The sequence below is a fragment of the Cyanistes caeruleus genome, chromosome 8 (genome assembly GCF_971803275.1).
Source record: "Cyanistes caeruleus chromosome 8, bCyaCae1.hap1.1, whole genome shotgun sequence".
Taxonomy (NCBI): Eukaryota; Metazoa; Chordata; class Aves; order Passeriformes; family Paridae; genus Cyanistes; species Cyanistes caeruleus.
In genome coordinates, this window is record NC_141708.1 from 3,833,372 (window position 1) to 3,858,131 (window position 24,760).

Genomic DNA, 24,760 nt, shown 5'->3' on the forward strand with positions numbered 1-24,760 from the left:
GCAAAATCAAAAGTCTTCTCTTGTGGAAAACTGCATGAATTCCATACATCCAAGCTGCTGCAATCAATAGTCTTGATGATCCCAAGAATATCATCCTTATGCAGGGTTACACAGATGGAAACATCCAAAGGTCTTCAAATACAAATCCTGCTGCTCTGCTCCCAGTTTGGGATGTCCCCTGGAGAAAGAGGAGCCAACAGTGGAAGAAAGTATTTTCATGAATTTTCAGTCAAGTATTGGAGCAAAATATTCAGGTTTTTTTTTAGCAAGATAAAAATTGATTTGGTTAGTCACTTCTAGGTTAAAGTCTAGAAGGAAGCAGGTGTTCTGTTAATTTATATGGATAACTGTAAAAAATAAATTCCAGGGTGCTACTGAATTGATGGTAAAGATCCTCATGATGTCACTTGGAATGTTGTAAGGCTTGAGCAGATTGGGAGAATGTTGTGAACAATTCATTGCAGGGTTCCCATCAGCTGTTGTGGTCCCTGCCTGCTCACACAGCCCAGGCTTGGTTTCATTGACAGCTCCTGCTAAATTGAGCATTTCCCAACATTGGCCTGGTAACCTGAAGCATCCACAGACAGCACAAGTAATTCATCCTTGAAAAATAAAGAGCAGTCTTTTTCTGAGATCCATATGAACATTTATTATGAAGTTTCAGTTTCTCTAGAAATAAACACCAAAATACTCAGGGAATTTTTTTCAGCCTGGAAATAGCCATCTTGCAGCCTAAATCCACAGGCAACCCAGGAATTCTTCAGCTTTAAAGTGAATTAATAACATTTCATTCTGAATAAAACCAGACCTGCTTCTCGTACCTGCATGGGCAGGTGAATGTCACTGCAGGGAACCTCAGCCTGCTCTGACAGGCAGCTGCCAGGCTCAAAAATGATTCATTTCCTACAGCTTTCATCCAAATAGGGTTTTGCACAGCTGAGAGCAGTGCTGGATAGGGACTGTGCATCCCATGGGGAATGGGTGTGACACCTGGGTAACTCCATAAACTTTTGCTGCAGTCTGGCAGCAGAAAACAGGATGTGAAACACAGAGACTTTTCACCTTTTATTTTATAACTCCCAGCAGTATCTGTGGATCTCCCATTGGCTTTGGTAGGAGCAGCATAAACACTGAATTAAATGATATTTTATGAACTGAGCACACAAAACCTGTTTGCTTTTATTTTTCAGCTCACCGTAGTTTTCAGCTCAGACCTGGCACAGGTAGATCTGGGTAACTTTTGAGTGTGGAGAATGTTGAGGTTGTTCACAGAGGAGTCTGCACCAAAGTGCCAAAGCATTCTCAGGATTGCACCATGAGATTGATTTCCAAACCTGTCTTGAGGACCAAACTTGTTAAAAAAGGCAGGCACTTCCCAAAGATGTAATTTACTCCCAGAGGAGTCTGTCAGAGCCTGAGACTTCTTCCATTTGGAGGATGATGAAAGATGCAGCACTCTATAAGGAAATGAAATTAAAACAATCAGACAATCAAACCAAAATCCTCCCAGCTATTCCTTCCTCTGACTTTCATTACACATCCTGTTTCTTCTCTGTTTTGGATAATTGAATTGAAAGCCCTTTGAAATGAGGACTTTTCTATTTTTCAGCTCTTATGTAAGACTAAGATCACTGTTGCTACTATAGAAAATAGATTAATTTTTAGCTTTTTTCTTTACTACTTCTGAAGGAGTCATTTGGATTTGTGTGAGAACTTCCTAAGGATGAACAAAGAAACAGCAGTGTCAACTGACAGCCTGTAACATTTTTCCTGAGGGATTTTAGTTTGTTGTGAACTAAGGAAGAGTCTGGGAAATCTCAAACCTTGCCAGTTTGTGCCTATTAATGCAAAACTTCACCTGAAAGTTGAACACAACCAGGATGAGTTTCTCAGGTACATTCCAGGGCAGAATCCCCATCCCTGGAGGGTTTAACAGAGTGTGGATGTGGCACTTGGGGACAATCGTGCTGAACATGGGGGAGTGGTTGTTGATTTTTGAGGGCTTTCCCAACATAAATGATTCTTTCATGCTTTGATAACCTCATGACATTTTGGTGAGTGAATAAAAAGCCAAACATTTGTCTGATAATCATGAAACAGATTTTCCCCAACCTTTCACCTTCCAAAGCCAGAGCTCCAAGCGCTGCTTTGCTAAAGGAATGGCATTTGGTTTTCTCTCCTCAGGGATGTGCAGAATTTGGGGCTTAGAGAGATGGTCCTTGGTTCAAAATTGGTCTTTTTGTGCTAAATAACCATCTTTGCAGCGCTCTCTGGGCTCCCAGACCTCTGGAACAGATGCTATTGTGAAACAGGAGGGACTCTGAGTGGAGTTTCCAGAACAGATTTTAATTAGAAACAAAACTTCATACAGTAGCTTGGAGTGAGTACGGGGGGGGGGGGGGGGAAAATCCAAGCAAGAAATGAAAAAGAAAACACCAAAAAGAGAAATAAAAAGGGTGTTTTACTGGTGTTTTGAACTGAGAAGCACTTGACAGGAAATCCTGTGCATCTCTGTGAAAAAGAGATGCACAGGATTGCATCTGAGGCACAGAGCAAGCTGTAATAACTATCTGAGCCCCTGGAAACGGTGTAAATCTGCATTGCCTCATTGATTTTCTGAGAGCTGCCATTTCTCACTGACCTCAGCACTGCTGTGCTCATTTATCCCAGGGAGGACCCCAGCCAGCTTGGCACTGCCGAAATCCAGAAACTTTGAATACTTGTTTGTTTTGTGTTGTTGTGTTGTTGGTTTGGTGTGGGTTGGTTGTTTTTTTTTTTTTCCCTGTTCAATTAAAATTTAATCAATCTTTTGTTTTGTAGATTGCCCTCCACTTGGTCTAGAGACATTAAAAATTACTGACTTCCAGCTCCATGCCTCCACAGCAAAGCGCTACGGCCTCGGGGCCCACCGAGGAAGGCTCAATATTCAGGTAACATCAATTTTTCTCCTAAGTGGGAGAATGGCTCCAGGTTGTGCTGCTGAATAAAGAGAACCAGTGGATAGTTATTGGTTCTGACTGCTTTGTCAGCTCATGTAATTCAAATGAAGGGGAAACACTGGGCTTGTGGAAGTGAGTAAGGTTGATGGATAACCTTTGGGATCGTGGGCTAGTTAGGGAAATCTCCAGATTTGCTGTGCAGAGGCAGCCAGAGCTCTGTGAGCACGCAGAGCTCCCTGCCCAGCTCCAGGAGATCATCCCAGCTCCCTCCACAACCAGCCTGCAAGGAAGCTCTCACAGCAAGTTGCTTTTTTCTTTGTTGTTTGCCTGTAGTTAATGACAATGGTTAATTGAAAATGTGGTTTCAAGTGAAACCCTTCCCCTAAGGCAGATTTTTTTCAGCAGCAGTGATTATATCATCCAAAAAAATCCTTCGGTTCAGATCTCTCTAAAATACAATCCTGTTTAGCTTCTTTATTTAAGATTAAAAATGTGTTTAGGTGCTTTGCAGGACCAAATGCCATTTTCCCATTTCTCATGTTTCTGTTTCCCACTTCATTATTGGGGCTGTTCTCTGACTTTCAGTCTGTCCAGACTAAAATTGTTGCTCTGCATGATAGAACACAACACTTAAAGCCATAAACAGGATATCAGTGCCAAGCCAGCAGTGAAAGATCTCTGAAGTTAAATTTGTTATCTTTCATTGTATTTGTGTTTCTCCCTGGCTGAAGGGGTTTGATGCTTAGGGGGCTGGGGTGAGGAGGGATGAGCTCTAATCAGCAGTGCTTCCCTCTGGAAGAGGGATCACCCCTGGTTAAAATCCTGCACAAACATCTCCCTGAGCTTCTCTCTGGGGAAAATACCTGCATACCCCTCCTCATTTTATTTTTTTTTTTTTCCCAGCGTTTGTTTTAATGTCCTACAGTTGTTCAGAAAGCTCAGGAAATGATTTTGGAAAGGCAGCTGGGTGGCTGCAGCAGCACAGAGGTGGGAATGGGCTCTTCCTTCCCAATCCACAGGGCAGGGGTTGTGTGCAGGGCGAGGTCTCACCTGCAGCCTTCACAGTTCTTGTCTTTTGAGGGCCCACTGAAGGAGTTTGCTTCTTTACTTGATATTTTCTGCTAGGAAAAAACCCCTCATGATCACAAAAATGGAATGCAGGTGATATTCAGGGGGGCTCTAGAGGAATGTTTAGTTATTTTATTGCAGTCTTGTTTATATAATGGCATAAGACCAAGGACTGTGATGCAAACCTCTCAGTTCTCTGTTGGTTCTGGCTACTTATTTTTCATGTTGCTGTTAAAGTTCAGTTTCTTTAAACACAGGACCACTCTGGTTCAGACCAGGAAGTCTATCCAGTCCTGTCATCACCAGTAGTGTGTTAAAAGAATTAGAGAGATGATAAAAAAATAAATTATATATATATATATATAATAAACAGAGTGTTATCAATGGCTGATGTTTCCTGTAAATATTATCTCCAGGGAAGCCAAGGGCACAGCCTTTTACTGGGAGCAAAGCAGAAGAAAAATGCCACTCTGCTCTTCCCAAAATTTCCCAAAGCTTGGATTAGACCAATTATTTTTTACCCCTACTGAAACTGTAGATACAGTCAATCCCTAAACCCCCTCACCACACAGGGCTACTACTACTGTTAAAAAAATTGAGCTTGCCTTTGTTTTTCTTTAAAAACCGTTTTCTTTGGGCTTAGTTAAAAATGAATAGCACCAAAACTTTCCTAAACCTAGAAGCTGCAGGTCCCTGTCACTGGGTTTTCAGTGCTTCAATTCACTCTGCACGGAGATTTCTGAACCTCTGTCATATTTAGAGGGAATTTTTAACCAGGGACAGGTCCTGCAGGTGGCTGATGTGCCTGGTGGGTAATGAGGTCCCTGGTGATTTCTCTTTGCTGCTCAGCACAGGAGGCTGCAGCGTGCTGGGGAAAGGCAAAAGGCACTGGGATTTCAGCTGCTGTGTTCTCCTGCTGTTCAGAACCCTGCATGAAGGGAAACACTTGGCCCAGCTCAGGGACACCGATGTGCCACTGGAATTCTGTGAAGATGTTATGCTGTAGGTATGGTGACAGGCAATTTTATGGGCTGCTGCCCTTGTCCAGAGGTCTGGGTGTCACCACAGAGCTGTCACAATGTTCGTGGGACTGTGGTGCTGCCCCCAAAAGAATACAAAGTCCTCTTTCTACCCAACCTCATCATCTGATGCAAAGTCAGCTGAGAAGCTCAGGGCTCTCCCCAGGTAACTGGCACTGCTTCAATTCACAGAGAATTTGCAGAATAATTAAGTTTTTCAAAAGCTTTTCAGGGTTTTGGTTTGTTTTTTTTCCCTTTTTTCTGCTTAAATTATCTGAAGCACAAGAAATGAATCAGTTGGTGTGTGCTTTATTCCAGAGAAGGACAGGCTTAGAACTGGATGAGACTTTGCAGGATTTGCTTCTCTTGTACCCTTGGATTGTGTTGGGCCTGATTTTCCTCCCAGTCCTGCCTGAATGTGGGGGTTAAGGTGGGATTTCTCAAGGGCACGAGCCACGTTAGTGGGGCCCCATATTTTTGAGATCTAACTGCAATAGTGGTACAACCAGGAGTAATTTAACATCATCAAGAGAAATCATGGCATAAAATAATATTAACTGAGGCTCTCTGCCTTCAGGGATAAAATTCATTAGTATTTGTCACTTATATGATAATTAAGAGTGGTTGAAACGTGAATAATTTGTCAAATTATGTTTCTCTCCCTTCCTCATTTTCCTGGTTGGAGAAATGCAAACACTGAAGATGAACCAAGTAAAGCAATCCCATGTCTGCAAACACAGACGTTTGTGTATAAGGAGTCTAAAGGAGCTCCAGGAGAGATTGGAGAGGGATTTGGGAGGAGGGATGGAGGGACAGGACCCAGGGAATGGCTCCCAGTGCCAGAGGGCAGGGCTGGATGGGATATTGGGAAGGAATTGTTCCCTGGGAGGGTGGGGAGACCCCAGCACATGGTGCTCAGAAAAGCTGTGGTTATCCCTGGAGGTGTCCAGACCAGGCTGGACACTGGGGCTGGAGCAGCTGGGACAGGGGAAGGTGTCCCTGCCATGGCAGGGGTGGAATGAGATGATCTTTAAGGTCCCTTCTAACCCAAACCATTCCATGGTAATGTCCTGGGGTGACTTTATGATACTGGTATCATGATTGTCTTTCCAGGTCTTTGTTCCCTTTGAAAAGCTGCATTATCAAATCACAAGGAAAAGACAAAATGATTGAAGATTTGCTCTCAGCCTGTGTGTTTTGGTTCTTCCCTCCTGGCAGTGATTGCTATAAATACCTGTGATAAATAATGCTTCTTTTTTTTTTTTTTCCCCTCTCAAACTTCCTATGGTAAAATAATTCTTTTGATCATCCTGCTGGGAAGGGAAAAGAATTTAAGCAAAGGTGATTTGATATTTGGTGTATTTTTACTGCTGCCCCAGCTGATCTGTGGCAGAAGACTGGAATTTCTTTCTTTATTTGAATACATTTTGGTAGTATCATCTTTCTCCTCATTATAGAATAAAGCTTTTAGAACACTGATATTGTGAGCAAGATTTTATTCTGCCTTGCACACATCCAATTTGGAAGAGAAAGATGAATTAAAATGCAAAGTCATATTATTTGTAAAGGAAATTGTTACCTTCATCTTATTTTCTGAATACCTCATAGGCAGCTAATTTGGTTTAGCTGAATTACAATTATCAGCTCTCACACTTGGGAATAACTTATTTGTGAGTGACAGAAGAAAGACTCTTTTCCTCTATCCAAAAGGTTTTGGGGTTTTTTTTTTCCATAAGGCATTGCTTATTGAGAAATATTTTTGCATTTGGCTGCAAGTGAAACACAAACTGGGTTAGACCTGGAGTTATTCTTGAGTATTCTGTGAAGGGAAAAAGGATTTGCTCAAGACTTTGCCCTGGCTTCCAATTTTCATTAGCTCCTTCAGTCTCCTGCTTATGAAAATAATTTGAGTACCCATGACATAACTTGAATCTGCTTTTTCCAGAAATTCAAAATGGAATTTTAAAATTCAAGTAAACACCTTACTGAGGAAAAGTATCTTGATCTGTGTTATTTGACAGCATACTTTGTGATAACTGTACCCATCTCTCAGGAGTTAAATTTCTCCAAAGAAATTTAATAGGAATTTAAATTTCTTAATACTTGATTGAGTCTATAAATTTTTATTTTATAGAAACAATTTTTTGAAGTGGCCATAGGGAAATAATGCACATTCAGAGTAAAAAATACAGACTTGAAGCTTGAGAAGGGAAATTGTAGCATAAATGTCTTGAGATTTTTTTTCCTTCAGAAACATTTCTAAAAAGAGCTTTTGATTTCTTAAATTCCTCTTTTTTCACATAGTATTTTGTGCTGATTAGACATAGACACCTGCTTCTTTTTATCCAGTAAAACCCTTTTTTTTCAGCTTCAGAGAAGCTGATATCAGAAAATAAGAGAGCAGGGAGAAGTAGCAGCATGGAGGTTTTTGGGGTGTTTCTTTGGTTTATTTTAATGATATCTTTGTACCTATTTAATGCCCAAAGTATTTTAAGCTGTGGATAACTAAGACTCCCCATATTTGATATACAATTTAAGCTTAACATTATTTAAACCCAGCTGAAACCATGGATGCTCAGGAAACGTAATTTAGCTGGGAGGGTTTTTTTTTTTTATTTTAATAAGCACTTTTTTTTCCCCCACTTTTTTCTTCTGTCTTCCACTTCTCATGGCAGCATGGAGGAGAGGTCTGTTCCCCAGTGAGCATCACTAACAGGAAATATCCTCAGCTCATTAAGGACCAGGGATTGGGAGATGGGGGACTCTGGAACTGGTGGAATTTCCCCAGCATGAAGGGGATTAGCAGGATGCTGGTTCAAGGTGTTCTGTAGATCTTAACACTTCCTGGCAAGGGTTTAAAGCCTGAGGCTACTTCAAATTCCATCTTATTTTAAAATGCATTGAAACCTTTCCTTGTGAAGGGTTATAACTCAGGCCAGTGGCTGTGTTGGTATTCTCGTGTTTTCCCATTGTTCTGCTCTCCTTGAAGAATTTATTTCCCATTGTTAACAAGCTTTTTCCTCTGGGTTTTTTTTTTTTTTCTTCATACAAACTTCTTAAAATATCAGAGCTAATGGAGAGAAGTAGGGGCTTAATTTAATTTTGGTAGATGTAGGGAAACAAATCATTTTTAAGATACCTTATCTCAGACCTGATGAATACCTGAGAAAATGAGAAGTTTTAGGAGTTGAATCAGTGTCTTGTGTTTTGCAGCACTTCCTTCAGATGCCATCAGAGCCACACTGGGAAAAGGGATTTAGAGCCTCCCATTTGGGCAGAAAAAGCCTGTAAACCTCTCCACTTTCATTTGGGAAATATTGAATGATATCCATTCTTGGAATTGCATGGATGGCAATGATAAATCAACAGAAACCACAGATGAAATACCACAAAAATTACATGTAGCCTCAGAGGAGTGCATGGCAAAGCTTCTGTGCTCTCTGTGGCATTATCCAGCTTTGTGCCAAACATTTCCTGGGCTTTAGAAGGAAAATACATCTCTGAAGGCTTCAGATGCCATGTTTCATTAAATCCTAGTTCAGATTTATTTGGAAAACAGCTTACCCAAAATACTTTCAGCTATTTCTTTGAAAATGCTGGGAAGGCTGTTTGTGGTGGGTTTCCCAGCAGAATCTGGGATACAGGTTGGTGCTCAAGATGGGGAACAGCCAGACATTCCTGAATTTTTAACCTTTGCCCCCCTTGCTATGAAAATCAGTAGTTCTGGTTCTGGTGAGAAGTAGTGTTAATGTTTCCTTATGCCCTGCACTCTGCTTTGCTGCTTCCAGGGAAAATGAGATTTTCTAATCACTGACCATAGTTTACATGGGCTGGAGCTGTTTTTTTAGGACTTTCCAAACCCTGTAGACCCTGTGGATAATTTGTTCTGGATAAAGGCTGTAGCTCTTGATCTGGCTCTGTCAGGCCACAAGAACAGACTGAAGCTCTGTTTACCTTTTCTGATTTAAATTTAAATGTAAACATTCTTTGTTTTCAAAAGGACTTCCCATAATCTCCTGCCCCTGCCTTGAGTAAGGAAATATTTTGGTGAAGGCCTCAAGGGTCTTTAGTGCCAGAGGAGTGAGGGGGATGAATGATGTGTTCCTTTCTTTTTCCCATGAAAGACCTTCAGTTTTCTTAGCTCTGATTTATGGTCAGCTTTGCCTTCTTTTCAGGCAGGTGTTAACGAAAATGATTTTTATGATGGTGCTTGGTGTGCAGGAAGAAATGACCCCTACCAGTGGATTGAAGTAGATGCTCGAAGGCTGACAAAATTCACTGGAGTCATCACACAGGGAAGAAACTCCCTCTGGTCGTAAGTAGACACTGAATTTTCTCCATGGGATTCTGAGCTTTCAGACCAAGGAATTCATGTCCTGATGTGCTTTGATTCTGCAAAAAAAAACCCAAACAACCAGCAATATTGGAAATGCTGTGAGAGGTCAAGTATTTGAATGGAGCAACAGTAAAAGGCAAAGTTATTCTATATGGCATAAAATAGAAGTTTAAGGGTAACAAACTTCTGTAGTTGTGATCTACATCTGGGCCTTTACCCTCACCTTGTCATATTTGTGTTAAACTCTCTCATTCTTTTCCCAATATTTAACTTGATTAGCTTAGGTTATAGTTTCAGGGACCTTTTTAATTTAGTTTAGAATAACCATGCCTCACTGAAACGTCTTAATCCCTAGGTAATCACCAAGGAACTGCTGGAATTCCAAAATAACCTGATTTTTATGTGAGCAGATAGCACAAGCTTTATTTATTTATTTATTGACATAGATATTATATACATATATATTATTTATACATTTATGTATATTAGTAATTAATATTTTTTTAAAAACTATTTAATTACACATCTTCATATAATTATGCAAATATATATTTTATATAAATAAATAAATAAATAAATATACTCTTTTACTATTTTTGAGCTTTCTGGCCACTGCTTGTGCTAGAGAATGTGCTCATGGCACTGAAAAATAAGTGTTTTGCCCAGATTTGTCTGCATTTACTCCTCTGTGACTGTTGGCAGTGTATATGAGGGATGCAGCAATCAGATGGCAGGAACAGGAATTGGAGGTGAGGATTTGGGGTTTTTTCCTGCTCTTTACGTGTTTGTTTGGCCTTTTAATTTGTCATTGAGTCTCAGAGCTTTTATGTGAACAGATAATTCCACCTGTGCAGCTGGACCCTCTGCACAAGTATGCAGGAGATGTACAACCCCTCTGACAGATCCATTCTGGTCAGAACTCCCCCTTAGAAAATGAATGTGATGTGTAATTGAAGGTAAACCAGAAAAAATGCCACTGTATCTTAGAAAAAGAATATTTTTCTTTCAACAGTTCAATTTTCTGTGGTGGATTTTTTTTTTTTTTTTTGGTTTAATTTCTTTTAGCGTGGTTGTGGGAGCAGGTGCTTATTTGGAAATAAGGTTTCTATATTTATCCCACATTGTTCTGTGGTAGGGAGGTAATTACTGTAGCAAAACCTAACTCTTTTCTTTATTCATCCTCTTGACACTGCTGTTCCTCTCAAGGCCAGAGCTGCACTGCTTCATCCTGTCATGCTTCTATTTTTAGTTCAGCTCTGTTAGGAGTTTACAGCAGATCTTGACACTCTATTTATAGCTGGTGTTCACAGTCATCTTGGGGGTTTTTGGGGGTTTTTTTTGAGCCATAGAAACACAGAATCACAGAAAGGTTTGGGTTGGAGTGGACCTTAAAGATCATTGAGTTCCAGCTCCCCTACCCTGGGTGAAGGGTTTTGGTTTTTCCCATAAAAATGGGTGTCCAGAACCCTGAGGGTCCGCAGGAAGAGCAGGATTGGTGCTGGCAGAGCAGCTCCAGCCTTTTCTGGATTGCTGCTCAGATTTGAGGGAAAACAGGCACATTTCTGCCAAGATGGTTTCAAGAGGAGCAGCTGGGCTCTGGGGCAGGTTAAACACGTCCTGTAGCACCGAGCCCATGGAAGGGGCAGGGGAGGAACAGTCCCAGTAAGGGACAGGGAAGAGTGGGGCAGGACTGGTGGTGGGGTGGGCAGGTTCCTTTGTGCCTGTTTTGCTCAGGAAGCAAAGGAGGCTCACAGCTCCCTCCCCTCAGCCCCAGCTTTGGCTGTGAGGGTAGCAGAGGATTGTTTGTGCTGTGAAAGTTTGCACCAAAAGATGCCCTTCTGTCACCTGAGGTGCCTTCCCAGCTTTATGAGGCTGTGTGACAAGAAGAGAGTGCTTTCATGACTGATGGAAACATATGTTGGAGAATAATCTTATTGTAGGTATGAGAGCCAAAAAAACCACCTCTGTGATCTGTGCTGTATTAGAAATGAAAGCCTGCCAAGCAGGGGAGCCGAGGTAAGATTTTTATTTAGTCCAAAGCTTTGGAGACTTTCCCAGCTCTATATTTTAAAAATCAAAAATCAAGGCAGTGGAGGAGGGCAGGATTATATTAGATATTAGATAATTGTTCCCTGGCAGGGTGGGCAGGCCCTGGCACAGGTGCCCAGAGCAGCTGGGGCAGCCCCTGGATCCCTGGCAGTGCCCAAGGCCAGGCTGGACATTGGGGCTGGAGCAGCTGGGACAGGGGAAGGTGTCCCTGCCGTGGCTGGGGTGGAATGAGATGATCTTTAAGGTCCCTTTCAACCCAAGGCATTCTGTGATCCCATGATTCTGGGATAAAGAACCAGTAAACCAACTCTTTGTCTTGAACAAGAATCTTTAACAAAATGAAAAAAAATTGTACTCCAATGGAAGATCTGCCCAGATCAGGTTTGTACCTGTCCTGGTCCCTGCAGTTTCCTGCTGCTGACTTAATGAGGACATTTAAAATGCCAAGGGAGGGCAGGCAAGGACACCCTGCTGAATCCTCTATCAAACATCTTTGCCCTTCACTGCAAGGCTGCCACACTTGAGTTCACAGCAGCCTTTGCTCTCCTGTGTGTGATGATGCAGCCAGAGCTCCTTCCCTGGTGCTGCACTCATCCCTTTCCTCCTTTGGAGCAGCTCAGGCACCTGGAGCCTGGATTTGTTCACAACCACTCCAGTCAGACATGACCTGCTCACGTGCAGCTTTGCTCATGGGGCTTTCTTTGTGCTTCCTCTGCAATGATGAACTGAAGGTTTCACTTCACACAGTGCCAAGAGCACAGAAAGGCTTGAGGTTCCCATGTCCTGAGCACAGGCAGGAGCTGCTCCTCCTCAGTCCTTCCTCTCCTGCTGTTCCTGTCTGTCCCTGGTGGATTCTGGCTCCTCCTGTCCATGCCAGGCTTGAGACGGGAGAGCCCTGAGGAGGAAAAGGCTGAGTTCTTGAAAACACAAATGACCTGATGGGAGAGAAGGAAACTGAGCCTGGTTTGTAAGGAATACTCAGATTGTTCAGTCATTTCCTTTTTAAGGAAAAGCACTTCTGAGTCATTTCTTTTGCTCAGCTGTGAATTCTGTGATGGCCACAGGGAATCAAACCTTTCTCCTCTCCTTTTTTAAGCCTGCAACAAGCAAAAACAAGCATTGAACAAAAAATCCTGGATTTGAGGAGTCCTTCCTGTTATCAGTCAAAGCAAGCACGTGGGCTGAGGGCTGTTGCTGCTCAGGCACCTCAGTCATTCCTGGGAAACCTGAAATCATGGAAAAGTGTTCTTTTGCCACCATAAATGGGCAGATCTGATTAGATCATCCAGAAGTTCTGCAGATGATGAATTTCACAGAAAAAGTGGAGCCCAGCTGTGAGAACCAGGACTTCTTTTTTGATTTTTACACTGAAGATAACCAAAAATCAGGAGTGCCACAAGTGCTGGTTAATAGGAATAAAATCCCGTTCCTTGAAAATGAGCAGAATATCTGCTGATTTGGGGGAGAAATCATATATGTAATTCTTCATATTGCTGCCAATGAATCTTCCAGTTTTAGGAACTTTAATCAACTGTAGGAATCTACAAACAACTGTTCAGGGCTGTGGAGGGGGACACTGGAAGCATCACTGTGGAATTGTGCCACGGATTTAAAGCAATGATGTGATAGTTTAAAATATGCACCCTCTTGACAGAGGGAAAGAAACTATTAATCACTCTTAGCAGTTTGGCAGGAATTTGAAAAAGAGAGTAAACTTGTTTCCCACAAACCAAACTCTCTTCTGATAATTCAGCATCAGCTTTTGTATCAAGAGAAAACCCTCACATCAAAACAGAGTCAGTTTGTGCTGACAGTAAAATAAAGCTTCAGGCTGTGTGAATGCAGAGGATGTTTTGGTTTTCAGGACAGGATGTAATGTTGCAGTGAGTGAGATGTATTTTCTAAAAATTAACCTTTCAGTCACAGTGAATTGTGAACTGTCACTGCACACTGTGGAACAACAAAATGACAGCAATAAGAAGAAACAGGGATGGAATGATCTGTGCAGAAAGTTGGAATTCCCCAGGAAAATTATGAAATTTTTAGAGAAAAATCAAAATAGACTTACTTTCAAGCATGTTCTCTTTAAGACCTTTCAGCTTCATGAAAATATTGAAGTATTTTTACTTTTATGCAAGATATTTGTCTTTAGGAAAAAAAAAAGAAATGTAGGGGAAGCATCTTAATTTTTCAAGTCTTATTTGACTATAGATTTTTTTCCATGTATTCCAAAATTGCAATAGCTCTTAAAAGGTTTGAGGAGACACCAAATCAATGGTGTTGATGGCTGGAAGGAATGACTTTCATGTAGTGCCTGGTTCTAAACTGACACCCTTTTGAGCTGGTCACTTATTTTCATTACTGCTGGAGGAACATTTTAACTGGAACCTGGTGTAGACACCATTGCACCCTCCCTGCTGTGTCACTTGTTTCATTTCCCTGTGCTGCTCTGTAGGGATAGCAAATAATAAACATCCAGCAGATTGGATTTTGTGTCTGATCATGCTTTTGCTACAGACAAGATTCTTGTGATTGAATAGGGAAATGATGTTGTGATTTTTTTTGGTAGTACACCCTCTGCCTCAGCGCTCCCTGTGTGTGGTGTAGCTCTTGATGATGCCCCAGCATCCCTTCTGACAAACTGTCCTGAGGGAACTGTGGGTCTGGAACAAGCTGGGTGCCTTCCAGAGATACAGCTGAGGATAAATTTAGGTCAGTGCAATTTGCTTGCTTGCTTCTAATTTCAGTGGTACAGCATTCTGCTCTTTAGTCACAAAATGAATGCGTTGCCCCACATTTAGTGCTGCACTCCCTGGCACTTTCTCAGAAGCTCAGCTTTGTTTTTTAGGCAAGGGGGTAATTTCCTTGTTTGCAAGGCAGTAAAAATCAGAGTCACAGGATCATTAAGGTTGGAAAATGCCTCTATCATCAAGTCCAACACTGCCAGGGTCTTTTCAGCTGTTCCTGGTACTGAGGTCATGGTGTCAGCAGTAACACTGCCTTCCTGAAGAGATAATCACATCAGCATCTTCAGTATTCCAACAATAACAGAAGAGAGAGCCCTGATAATCCTTCCAGTGACACTGTGCTAGCATTCCAGAAAGTGGAGAGGAGATTCACAGGTATTTTGAGCTGTTACTACAATCTGAGAAAACAGAATTTTGCACTGTGCAGATGAAGGGTCAAAATTCAACAGTGCAATGCTGCTTGTGAGAGCAGAGAAGAGTAAACCCTGTCCAGCTCACAAGTACAGCAAAGTTGGCACTGACTTTCAGAGCAGTTTCTCCTGTCTTCTCACAGAGGCTGTGAAAACACACCCTGGTGAAACTTCAACAAGTTCAGTGGATATGTCTCTATGTTTTATCCAGATCATGTAACGAAACAAGCAGCTGCTGTGTGCAGACTCTTTAAACTCTTATTTGCCCTGATTGGGTGACAGGACTGCTTTCCCAAAGTCAGCTTCATGGAGTGAATTATTCCAAATCCATAGAAATCACATCAAGTGTATGGAGATATAAAACAACCTGAAGTCATAGCAGGAAAAGCTCCCTTGAGATAATTATGTCAGCAGTTACATGTAATACTCATGTTTATGATGAGTTTACCTAATAAGTTCTATTTTCTCTTGACTGTGGCTTGGTGAATCCTTCTGATGGGCTTTCCTGAGCCAGCTTTTGGCAGCTGCACCTCCAGGGCTCTCCATCTGTATGTTTCATTTCAGTCCCTGTGCCCTGCTGATTTTCCAGCTCGGTTCTTGTCCCCTGCCCAGGATTTTGTCACAGCCTTGGTGACCCCATGAGCGCTCCCCAGCTCCCCTTGGCTCTGGGGACGTGCCTTGGTGACCAGCTCTGGTGTTCCTGTGTGGGTGGGGTGCTGACAGCTCTCCCAGGGGCAGATTGATGCTGTCACAAGTTTGTTTGACAGCAGTGTCAGCGCTGGTGCCGTTCTGCTGTGGGTCTGGTTTGTCTCGGGCTCCTCTGCCCAAGCCTCTGTGACTCACTGGGAGGAGCAGGTCACTGCCACCCCCAGGGACAGCTCCTCTGCTCACTCTGCACTCTCAGAGGGTGCTGAGGGGAGGACACAACCTGTCCTGCACAGTGGGGCTCACTGGGGATGCTCAGAAGAGGAAGAAAAACTTTTTAACCTCCGCAAAAGGAACTTGAAATCAAATGAGCCAAATCCTTCTGGAAAAGGCGACTTCCAATGAATTTCAGCAGCTGCTGCAGCAGATTACTCACACTTACTCATCGCAGCTTGGGTTTGTGTGTGTTTGGCCTGTGCATGATGACTTCTTGCAATGAGAATGGTTGGGTGGGGGTCATGTTGGGGTCATCGGGCTCCACTTGTGCCCCTCCCAAACCAGTGTCCCTTCCCTTGGCCACCTCTCCTGGGTTTGGGAGCAGTGAGACCCTTTAGACTATAAACATTCTCTCAGCTGTGGACACGAGTGCCAGTGTTTGTTTGCTGCTTACTCTCAGGGCTTTTCATTTTCCTGTATTTTAACATTCACAAAGAGAGGTGTTACCTGTAAAGTCTGGATTTTTATCTTCAAACACACGACTGATTTACAAAGGTGAGGTAAGTACAAAAAAGGAATGGAAAATTAAGAATGCCACGAGAAGAGGTTCAGAAGAAAAGGCATCACAGCTTGGTTGCATTCAGCAGATACAGAGGATCTGGTGCAGAAAGAATTTTAAACTAATGCAGATCTTGTTGCAAAGAGTGGCCCAAAATGAGGGGTGTGAAGGCCAAAATGTTTGGGGCAGAGGATGTCTCTGACCCTGGCATTGCTGGCTGAATATACAACAGCAAAAAGAAAAATCTGCAGCTGGCACCAGATTTTCTAGAAAGTCATAAAACTCTTGTAAAACCTTGGCTGTAAGTTGTAGGTGTTGTGTTGGAAAGGTATTTTTAACCCCAACTCCTGTTTATTGAGTAAAGTTTTGAAAAATCTGTGCTGAATTCAGCTCAAGCAAGTGAAATTCTGGCTCTCAGCTTTTCTTCTTAGGGCCTCCAAAGAGATGGATTTCACAGCACTACATTCATTTCAGTCAGCTAGGAGCAATTTTAAAAATTAAGCATTCGAATATTTCAATTATTAAAAAAAGTACCCTTGCTGGCTAGTCAATCTTCATCTCTTAAATCATATTTATTTTAATTAGTTTACAAAACTTGCTGGGCTACCTGTGGTTAGTCTGGGCATTTTTTTGCCTTGGCTTATTTGGAAGCTGTTTGGCAGTGGGTGATTTAAAATTTTATCAGCATAAATATTATTATATAATATTAATATTAATGGTTTTACATTTAATTGCATGAGAGTACAAATTAATTTTTCAAGTAGAAAGCCATTTAACTGACAGCATGCTGATTCTGTTGCATGAGTAAAATTTAGTATAAGGCTTGTCCAGCATTTTTCTGGTATAGAGATTTTGCTATATCAAGTATTTTGGCATGTCAATTTATTTGTTATTGCTGGGTACACATTTATTTGCCTGACTGGTTCTTTTTTATATTAATTTTAGGGGTTTGTATTGCAGATAAATCAGGTTAGTCTGACAGCAGAAGAATAAAATGCTCAGTTGGAGCCAGGTCCATTGCAGATGATGTTCATGGGAGCTCTGCTGGTGTTTGCTGGTCTCATTCCAAGAATGTCAGAGAATCATGGAATAGTTTGGGTTAGAAGGGACATTAAAAGTCATCCTGTTCCAATCCCCCTGCCATAGACACCTTCCCCTGTCCCAGCTGCTCCAGCCCCAGTGTCCAGCCTGGCCTTGGGCACTGCCAGGGATCCAGGGGCAGCCCCAGCTGCTCTGGGAACTCTCTGCCACCCTCCCAGGGAACAATTCCTTCCCAATATCCCATCCAGCCCTGCCCTCTGGCACTGGGAGCCATTCCCTGTGTCCTGTCCCTCCATCCCTTGTCCTCAGTCCCTCTCCAGCTCTCCTGGAGCCCCTTCAGGCCCTGGAAGTTGCTCTAAGGTTCAGTCCAGAGCCTTCTCCAGGCTGAGAAGCCCCAGTTCTCTCCTTTCCAGATAGGAAGGTGCTCCATCCCTTCAATCTTCCTTGTGGACCATCTCTGGGCTTGAGCTTCTGCTCACCAGCACCTCAAATCACCTGTTTACCTCAAATCCCCTGTGGAAAGTGTGGGTGGAAAATGCCACACCGTGGAAAATCGTCCTCAGAGATGAGGATCAAAGCATTAGATTTATTTCACTTGTTGCCACTTCAGCTTTCCATGGTTGAGAAACTTGGCCTCAAAAAATTCCATGGAGCAGATGCTGCTCAAACAGAATAAACCCAAACAGTCCCAATTCTCAGCTGATCCTCTGCCTGCTGGAGCCTGGGCAGGAGAAAAGCCTGGCACCCCTCCACTGCTTCCCATTCAACACTCATTGTGTGCTCTCCTGAGCTGGGGTTCAGCCTCAGGGCCAACACACAGAAATCAGGAGATTGTACCAGGGAAGGCACAGCTGGAAGGTATTTAGTCCCTCTGGTGCTGCCCATGCTCTTTTTGCCTGTGCTCAGTAGCCTGATGCTGTGGTTAGATAAGGAAAAGCTGATTATTGGGACAGGAACCTGCCAAAGCTGTAGGAGATCTGCTTCTAATTCTCTGCTTTGATTCAGGTTTACTCTCTCTGTCCCTGGGCAAGTTATTTAATCCCTCAGGTTTTCTTTTTAGATGAAAATGGAAAAGCAGGACATTTCCATGCATCACAAGAGACTGAATTTGGAATTGAAGGTGTTCAAATCAGCTTTGTCTAAGGCCAGTGCATTACAGATAAAAATCAAATAACTAGTAATGATTCAAAAATGTACCACATTAAGTGAATTTGAGTCATATTTTGATTTTTGCATTTACTATCTCTGGAAGGAATTGCCTAATATTGTCAGTGGGAACTGAGATTTTTCAGATAGGCTGCTTCTGAGGAGATAAGGCTGCCATAAATTTTGAGAGGGATTATTTAAAAGGGATGCACCTGAATCCAAAGGATCCCTTTCCAATCTGTACCTCGTGATCTTTTTCCAGCATGGAGGAAATTTGTGAGGCAGAAGTGGCACTTGGTGGCAGAGGGTGATGAACTGGGGGTAACCCCAAACCCTGGTGGGTTGTCACTCCATGGCTTCTGTATTGCCTTGCCTTCTGCCAAGAAAGAGCTTGATAATTAATGCACTCTTTTTTCAGTGCTGGCCTAGGACTTCTCCAGAATTCTGTCTCCTCAGCTCTTTAAACCCAACAAATATCTGTATTTTTCTCTTAGGGGTGCAATGGTAAGATTGCACTAGGAGGTTTTATAGGGTGAAACCCAAAGAGCTTCTCTGAAACAGCAGCAGGGACATTCTGAGTCTTGGAAAACATTACAGCTTTCTTTCAGCCTTCCTTAGACAGCTTTATTGTTCAGTGGTGATGGGCACTGGATGTGACAGAAATCCCTGTCTGCAAATCCCAAACCCGAGGAGATGGATCTTGGTGTCACCAGGTAATCACACAGACAAATCCCCCCAGTACTTCTCCTAGCACGAGCCTTTGCTCCACTTGCCGTGTTCCTCTGATGGATTGCCACAAAAAACCTTTAGATTTCTGTGCCTGCATGAATAACCAGGTGTTTATGGAACACCCAGATCCTGGGAAGTGCTGCAGACAGGCTGGAGCATGTGCAACACATCCAGCTGCTTCCTGGGGTTAGCAGCCCTCCCGTACCACACAGGGCTGGGAAAGCTGCAGCTCTCAGAGAGATTTAGTCAATTGGGTGTTCTTGTGCTGGTCTGGAGCTGTAGAAGTGTCTGGGATTCAGATACTCAGTCAAATCCCTGAGCATTAGGCTGTGCCAGTTTTTTTCCAGGTGCTCTGACCACAAGAACACGCAGAGTTCCCCTTCCCCAGCATGGGGGATGTGGCTTTTAGGGAGAAGGTGCCATTTCTCAGGGGAGTCTGAATTTACAGGAGCCTTCTTAGTACGACCAGAAGCTGTTTTTATTATGGCATTGGGGGAAAAAGGGGCAAGGATTTAAGCCCCTGGAGGCAGCTTTGCATGTAGTGCCAGCAACAGAAGGATCTGATCCCCTGTGATGTTTTTATTCTGCTTCTTCCTTACAGGCAAACACAATTAATGGTGTATGGTGTGTACCTTCATACATTGCACTGATTTACCTCATCCATGACCCTCTGAGGTCCTTCTGTCCTGCCAGTGTCCAAGACTGGATTCAGTGCATTAGGATTTTAAGTGCATTCTGCCTCTCCATAGCACGTTACTTGTTGCCACTCAAGATAGAAAATGTGCAGGACTACTTGGATATGTTTTCCTTTGGATGAAGCTGGAACTCCTGTAATGGCAGGGAGTGAGAAAATCAAAATATTTTAAATTAAAGTCCCAGCTTAGAAATGTTACTGTGACAGCACCATTTTCTCATGCCAGTAAAGCGAGATTGTTCTTTTAAAACTTCCTATATTTTCTTACAAAAGTCTGTTACAGAGTCTGTCCACAACTGTTGTGGTTTTATGTGACTTTAGGACTCTGTTTGAATTTCTTCTGCAGATGCTGAGCAATGAAAATGGATGTTTGCCCTCCTAATCTGATCTATGCAGTTGAAGTGAAAAAAGTTCTGCAATACTTCAGAAGCAATAATGTTATTTGGTTTGTGGCATTTGCCTCTTTTGGTCACTTAACCTGATTTTGAGAAATGGCCAAGAACAGTAAAAAAAACATTTATGCAAAGCCCATCCAAAACCCCCAGCAAAATGAGCAAGGAAATAAAGAAAAACCCAACAATAAAGCAATATAGTTTTGTGTGCACTGAGTATGTACTCTGCCACCAGCACCCTCCTTCAAACCCAGGAGTTTTGCTCTCAAGCTTATCATTTGCTAGTAATTCAGAAAAAGCTGTTTTCCTCTTTTTAGAGTTTTCCTGTTGGCCATTTTATAGAATGGTTTGGGCTGGAAGGGACCTTAAAGCTCATCCCATTCCACCCCTGCCATGGCAGGGCCACCTTCCCCTGTCCCAGCTGCTCCAAGCCCCTCCAGCCTGGCCTTGGGCACTTCCAGGGATCCAGGGGCAGCCACAGCTGCTCTGGGCACCCTGTGAAACGCCCTCCCCACCTTCACAACCAAGAATTTCTTCCCAATATCTGATCCAAACCTAGTTTCTTTCATCACCCATGTCCTTGCACTCTATGTCCTTGTAACAAGTCCCTCTCCTTCCTTTTTGTCAGCTCCTTTATTTGACAGAAGTAAATCAGCCTTTCTTCAACTTAAGAATACAGAGAAGCTGAGGGAAGAAAGTTCTTTGCAAGAGTCAGGAGAAACTTATCCAACATGCTGAAGTCACTGTTTATTTTGTTGTGTGTCATTTATCATTTTACAGCCAAATTTAAGAGACGCCAGCACGGCACTTCTCAGCTCTCCAGCAAATCTCCTACCCCAGGAGCCCCTCCTCTGAAAGGCAGACAATTAGGATTTTCAGAGTGCTGCTAACTTGTTACAGTTGTTTACCAAATACTAAAGTTGTGTGCATTACAAGTGATAGATGTACCCTTCTTTTCATTGCGATAACAAAAAGTTGTCTGCTTGGCAATAGTCAAGATTTTTCCGTTTAATCTAACATGAATGGCCAAATCTATTCACTGAAGGAGGCTGGTGAAAGAGTTGCAAAGGACTGGTTTAGTGTCTAAAACAGAGCTGGGTTTGTTCAGTTGCTTTTTTGTTTTTTGGGTTTTTTTGTGGGTTTTTTTTTTCAAAATCTCATTTTTTTTTTACTTTTGGGAACATTAGTATAGAATGTCCAGAAGTGATTTTCCAAATCCTACTAAATATTTACCTCATTTTTTGTTTTCGGATGTGTAAAAAAACTCAGTTGTCTGTTTTGTACAGTTCTTGGAGAACTGAGGCTGGTGGTTTTACTCCTGTTCCATCCTTATCCCTCTTTGGTCTTCATTAGAAGCCTGACTCTCTTTAGTGAGCACATAAAGGCAGATTTCTCCCTTTAAACACAGGCACAGTGGCTTCAGCGTGGCTGGGTGTGTTCATAGGTACTTTGCTATTATTAGTTGATTTTACAAGAAAAAACAAAACAAATCAAAGTTGTGTTTGTACAGGAGCAGTACAAGGGGAAGTTCTTAGGTGTGTCTGTCCTTCCAGGTATTCCTGATCTCCAATTTTTGTGCTCTGCTGCTTCTCCAATACCTGCCCCAAAGGCCCCTTTTCTTCTCCCCTGTGCCAAGAGCTTTCCTAATTCTGGTTTCACTCCCATGGGACTGTAGCTTAACTAAGAACCTGTGCTGAGGAAAAACACATAAATACAGAATTTAATCATCCTGGACTGACTTCAGATGTTCAAAGGTACAAATGTTCCTCCAAGCCACAGCTCTCCTCCAGGTCCCTGCCTACTGAAACCAGGTGTTAGGGGAAAAATAAGTCACTGCTGCTCTTTCTGAGTAACAAATGTGAGAGGAGAGTTGGGCATTGCCTCCTCCAGCCTTCTCCACCCCTGTGCACACATTTCCACAGGTAATATCTGAACAGTGTCAAACTCCACAGCTCTAATCCAGAATATGGGGAGCAGCATTTTACATTTCCTCATCTTCTTCCTTCAGACAAGGCGTAACTGAAGTATTTGACTTCTTTAGATGGAAGAGGGTTTTGCTGTAAATCAGATCACGTTAGAAAAATCAGCCTATTGGGGATGGATCAGGATATTGTAGGAGTGCAGTAGTCCTGTGATCAATTGTCTCTCTGTCCCTAGCTCTTGCTAATACAAGAATAACTGCAGGCACCAGTTATTCTTCTACTGAAAGAAATGGAAATTTTGCTGGTTGAAATTCACAGATGTTTCATCCTTAAGGATTTATTACTTTTTTCCCATCCTCTCTGATAATAAGAGCAGAACTAATAAATGTTCTGCAGCTGAAAAGATGATCTTTGAACACTGCATAAATCTGTTCTAGATAAGCCATTTATCCCTAACTCTGCATATCAAAGGAGAGGAGAGCAGAAAGTCTCTCACCTCCTGGAATCCCAGAACACTGTCTCACCAGGATTTTGCTTCTGTGTGCTAGGCTTTTTGAATAGTCTGTTGAATCCAGATTGGCATGACTTTGCCAAATGGGATTTCCACTGCTAGCAGCCTTATAAGCTTGATTATATTAAATAATGTGCAGTCATTCTAAGTTATGAAAAGTAACTTATTCTCTTTTTCAAGGAGTAACTGGGTGACCTCGTACAGAGTGCTGGTGAGCAATGACAGCCACGCGTGGACTGCTGTCAGAAACGAGTCTGGAGATGTGGTGAGTGGAGTGAAACACGTTTTGTGAGGAGGAGCAGAGGTGGGAAAGCAGGGTCTGGCCACAGTTCAGTCAGTGGCAGCACCTCTCAGCGATCCCATAGATTTCAAGAGCAAATCCCAAGGTAGAGACCCCGAATTGTCCAGGGGGAATGGGGGGATCACCATCCTCGAGGGGCAGTTCTGGCCTGTGCCACCATCAGCCTGGGCCTGGCAGGTGATTTCACACTTCTATTCCCCAAACCACCAAGAGACAGTCTGAAGCACTGCTGTTGCCATTTCCCCCTGTTTGGCTGCCCAGATTTTTGAGGGGAACAGCGAGAAGGAGATCCCAGTGCTGAACCTGCTGCCGGTGCCGCTGGTGGCGCGTTACATCCGCATCAACCCCCGCTCCTGGTTCCAGGAGGGCAGCATCTGCATGAGGCTGGAAATCCTGGGCTGCCCCTTGCCAGGTAAGAGCCTTTATTAGTTAATGTTGGCGTGGCTGCCTGTGGAAATACTCAAAAATTTCATTTCTTTTGCGTATCTTTGTTTTTGGTGTAGTATTTATCTTTAGTTAGGGCTGTGCAAAAAAGAAGCAGAAATATCTGCCCAAGCCCACCGCCAGCACCAGGATAACTTTTGATATGCAACCCACAGAATCTGGAAGTGCCTTTATTAATAAAACAAGATTGCATGGATGATCTTACAAGATTTTTGTTGTTTGGGCTTAAATGCAGTGCAATAAATCTTCCTAAATGCACATGTACAATGGAGACAACAGGATTGTGTAATGGGACAGGCACTTGCAGATGTCTCAAGCTTCTAAGGCAAGAAATAACAATTATATAGCCTGATTTTTAATGTTTTTTGTTTTTGGTTTTGGGGTTTTTTTTCATTATATAGGCCATAGAACTTCCCTGAAATATTTTGAAGGCAAATCCTGTTGCTGAACTAGTTCTTGGCTTGTCAGGAGGAAGGAGGGGAGTTTGGGCTGTAAAGAATTTCTAGGTTTTTTCAAGTGTTATTAAATTCAGCATCATCCCTGGTAAATCAGGGAAGTTGTCCTATGATATGCAAGGCCACTTAAAAAAAGAAACCCAAAACCATTCAATCCTGTTAATTCTGCCAAAGCCATGATTCTGCCAGGCACATTGTGAATAGTCTTGTGGTGGATTTATATTTTCATTTCTGTGTGTACATGTATATAAATATTTTTGAAAATCTGTTTTCTCAAATATTTTATTAATTGCTACTCATTCCACACCTCTCATCTGCTTTTTTGTTTGTTTGTTTGTTTTGTTTTTTGGGTTTTTTTTGTTTTGTTTTCTTTGATCTCAAATTCTGGCACCATGGGATTTTTTTTTTTTCTTTTTTGCAGAGGTCTGTGAGTAGTGTTTTAATATTAGAGCCAGAAAAAACTGCCTTTCCAGAGCCTTTCATCACTGCTTTTACTGCTCCTGCCTCTGTTCAGAACTTGCTGCCTCCAGTTTCTCTGGTGATGTAGAGTCTTCACATGCCAAGCAGACACAGCTTGATTTTTGTCCTTTAGATGTTTAAACACTCAGGGGAAGAAAAAAAAAAAGAAAAAAGCAGAACTAAAACTGTTTGGGGCATGGAAGGGATAATTCTCTGCCAAAGAGAAGTGTGGGGCAAGCATTGTCATAAAATTTAGATGTGCTATCATGAAACACTGAAATTTAGCAGCACACAGACAACTGCTGCCAGTGGGTAAAAAATACATCCTGGACTTGATGGCAGTGACCAAAGGTGTCCTGTGCATGTGAATTTTCCCCATTTTCAGGAGAATTCTGGTTTCTTTTAGCTGTGGGTTTAGAACACTGCCCCTCTGTGGGTTGCTTGTTTCCCATTGTGATGGGCAGTTCCACAGACAGTATTCCCCCTCAGCTTTTGAAAGGACTCTCAGAGAGCAGTGATTTATCCCAAATTCCTGTGTGGAACTGCTCTCTATAAACCAGGCTGTGAGGCTGAAGGAAAAGGAGCCTTTATCAAGCACCATGACTTTTTACTGACACACAGACAGGGAATAACAGAGATGACACACGAACTGTTTGGTAGGGCAAATTGTAGGGAAAT

General features: G+C 42.6%; 1 protein-coding gene across 1 annotated transcript in view; it reads left to right on the forward strand.

The window, feature by feature from the left end:
• Positions 1 to 24,760, forward strand: part of CPXM2 (carboxypeptidase X, M14 family member 2) — a 67,250-nt gene that overhangs the window by 18,534 nt on the left and 23,956 nt on the right. Inside the window, exons 2-5 of the mRNA XM_023929996.2 lie at positions 2,821 to 2,930; positions 9,202 to 9,341; positions 22,604 to 22,688; positions 22,986 to 23,136. Coding sequence (XP_023785764.2) covers positions 2,821 to 2,930; positions 9,202 to 9,341; positions 22,604 to 22,688; positions 22,986 to 23,136 — 486 coding nt within the window. The remainder of the gene's footprint in view (positions 1 to 2,820; positions 2,931 to 9,201; positions 9,342 to 22,603; positions 22,689 to 22,985; positions 23,137 to 24,760) is intronic.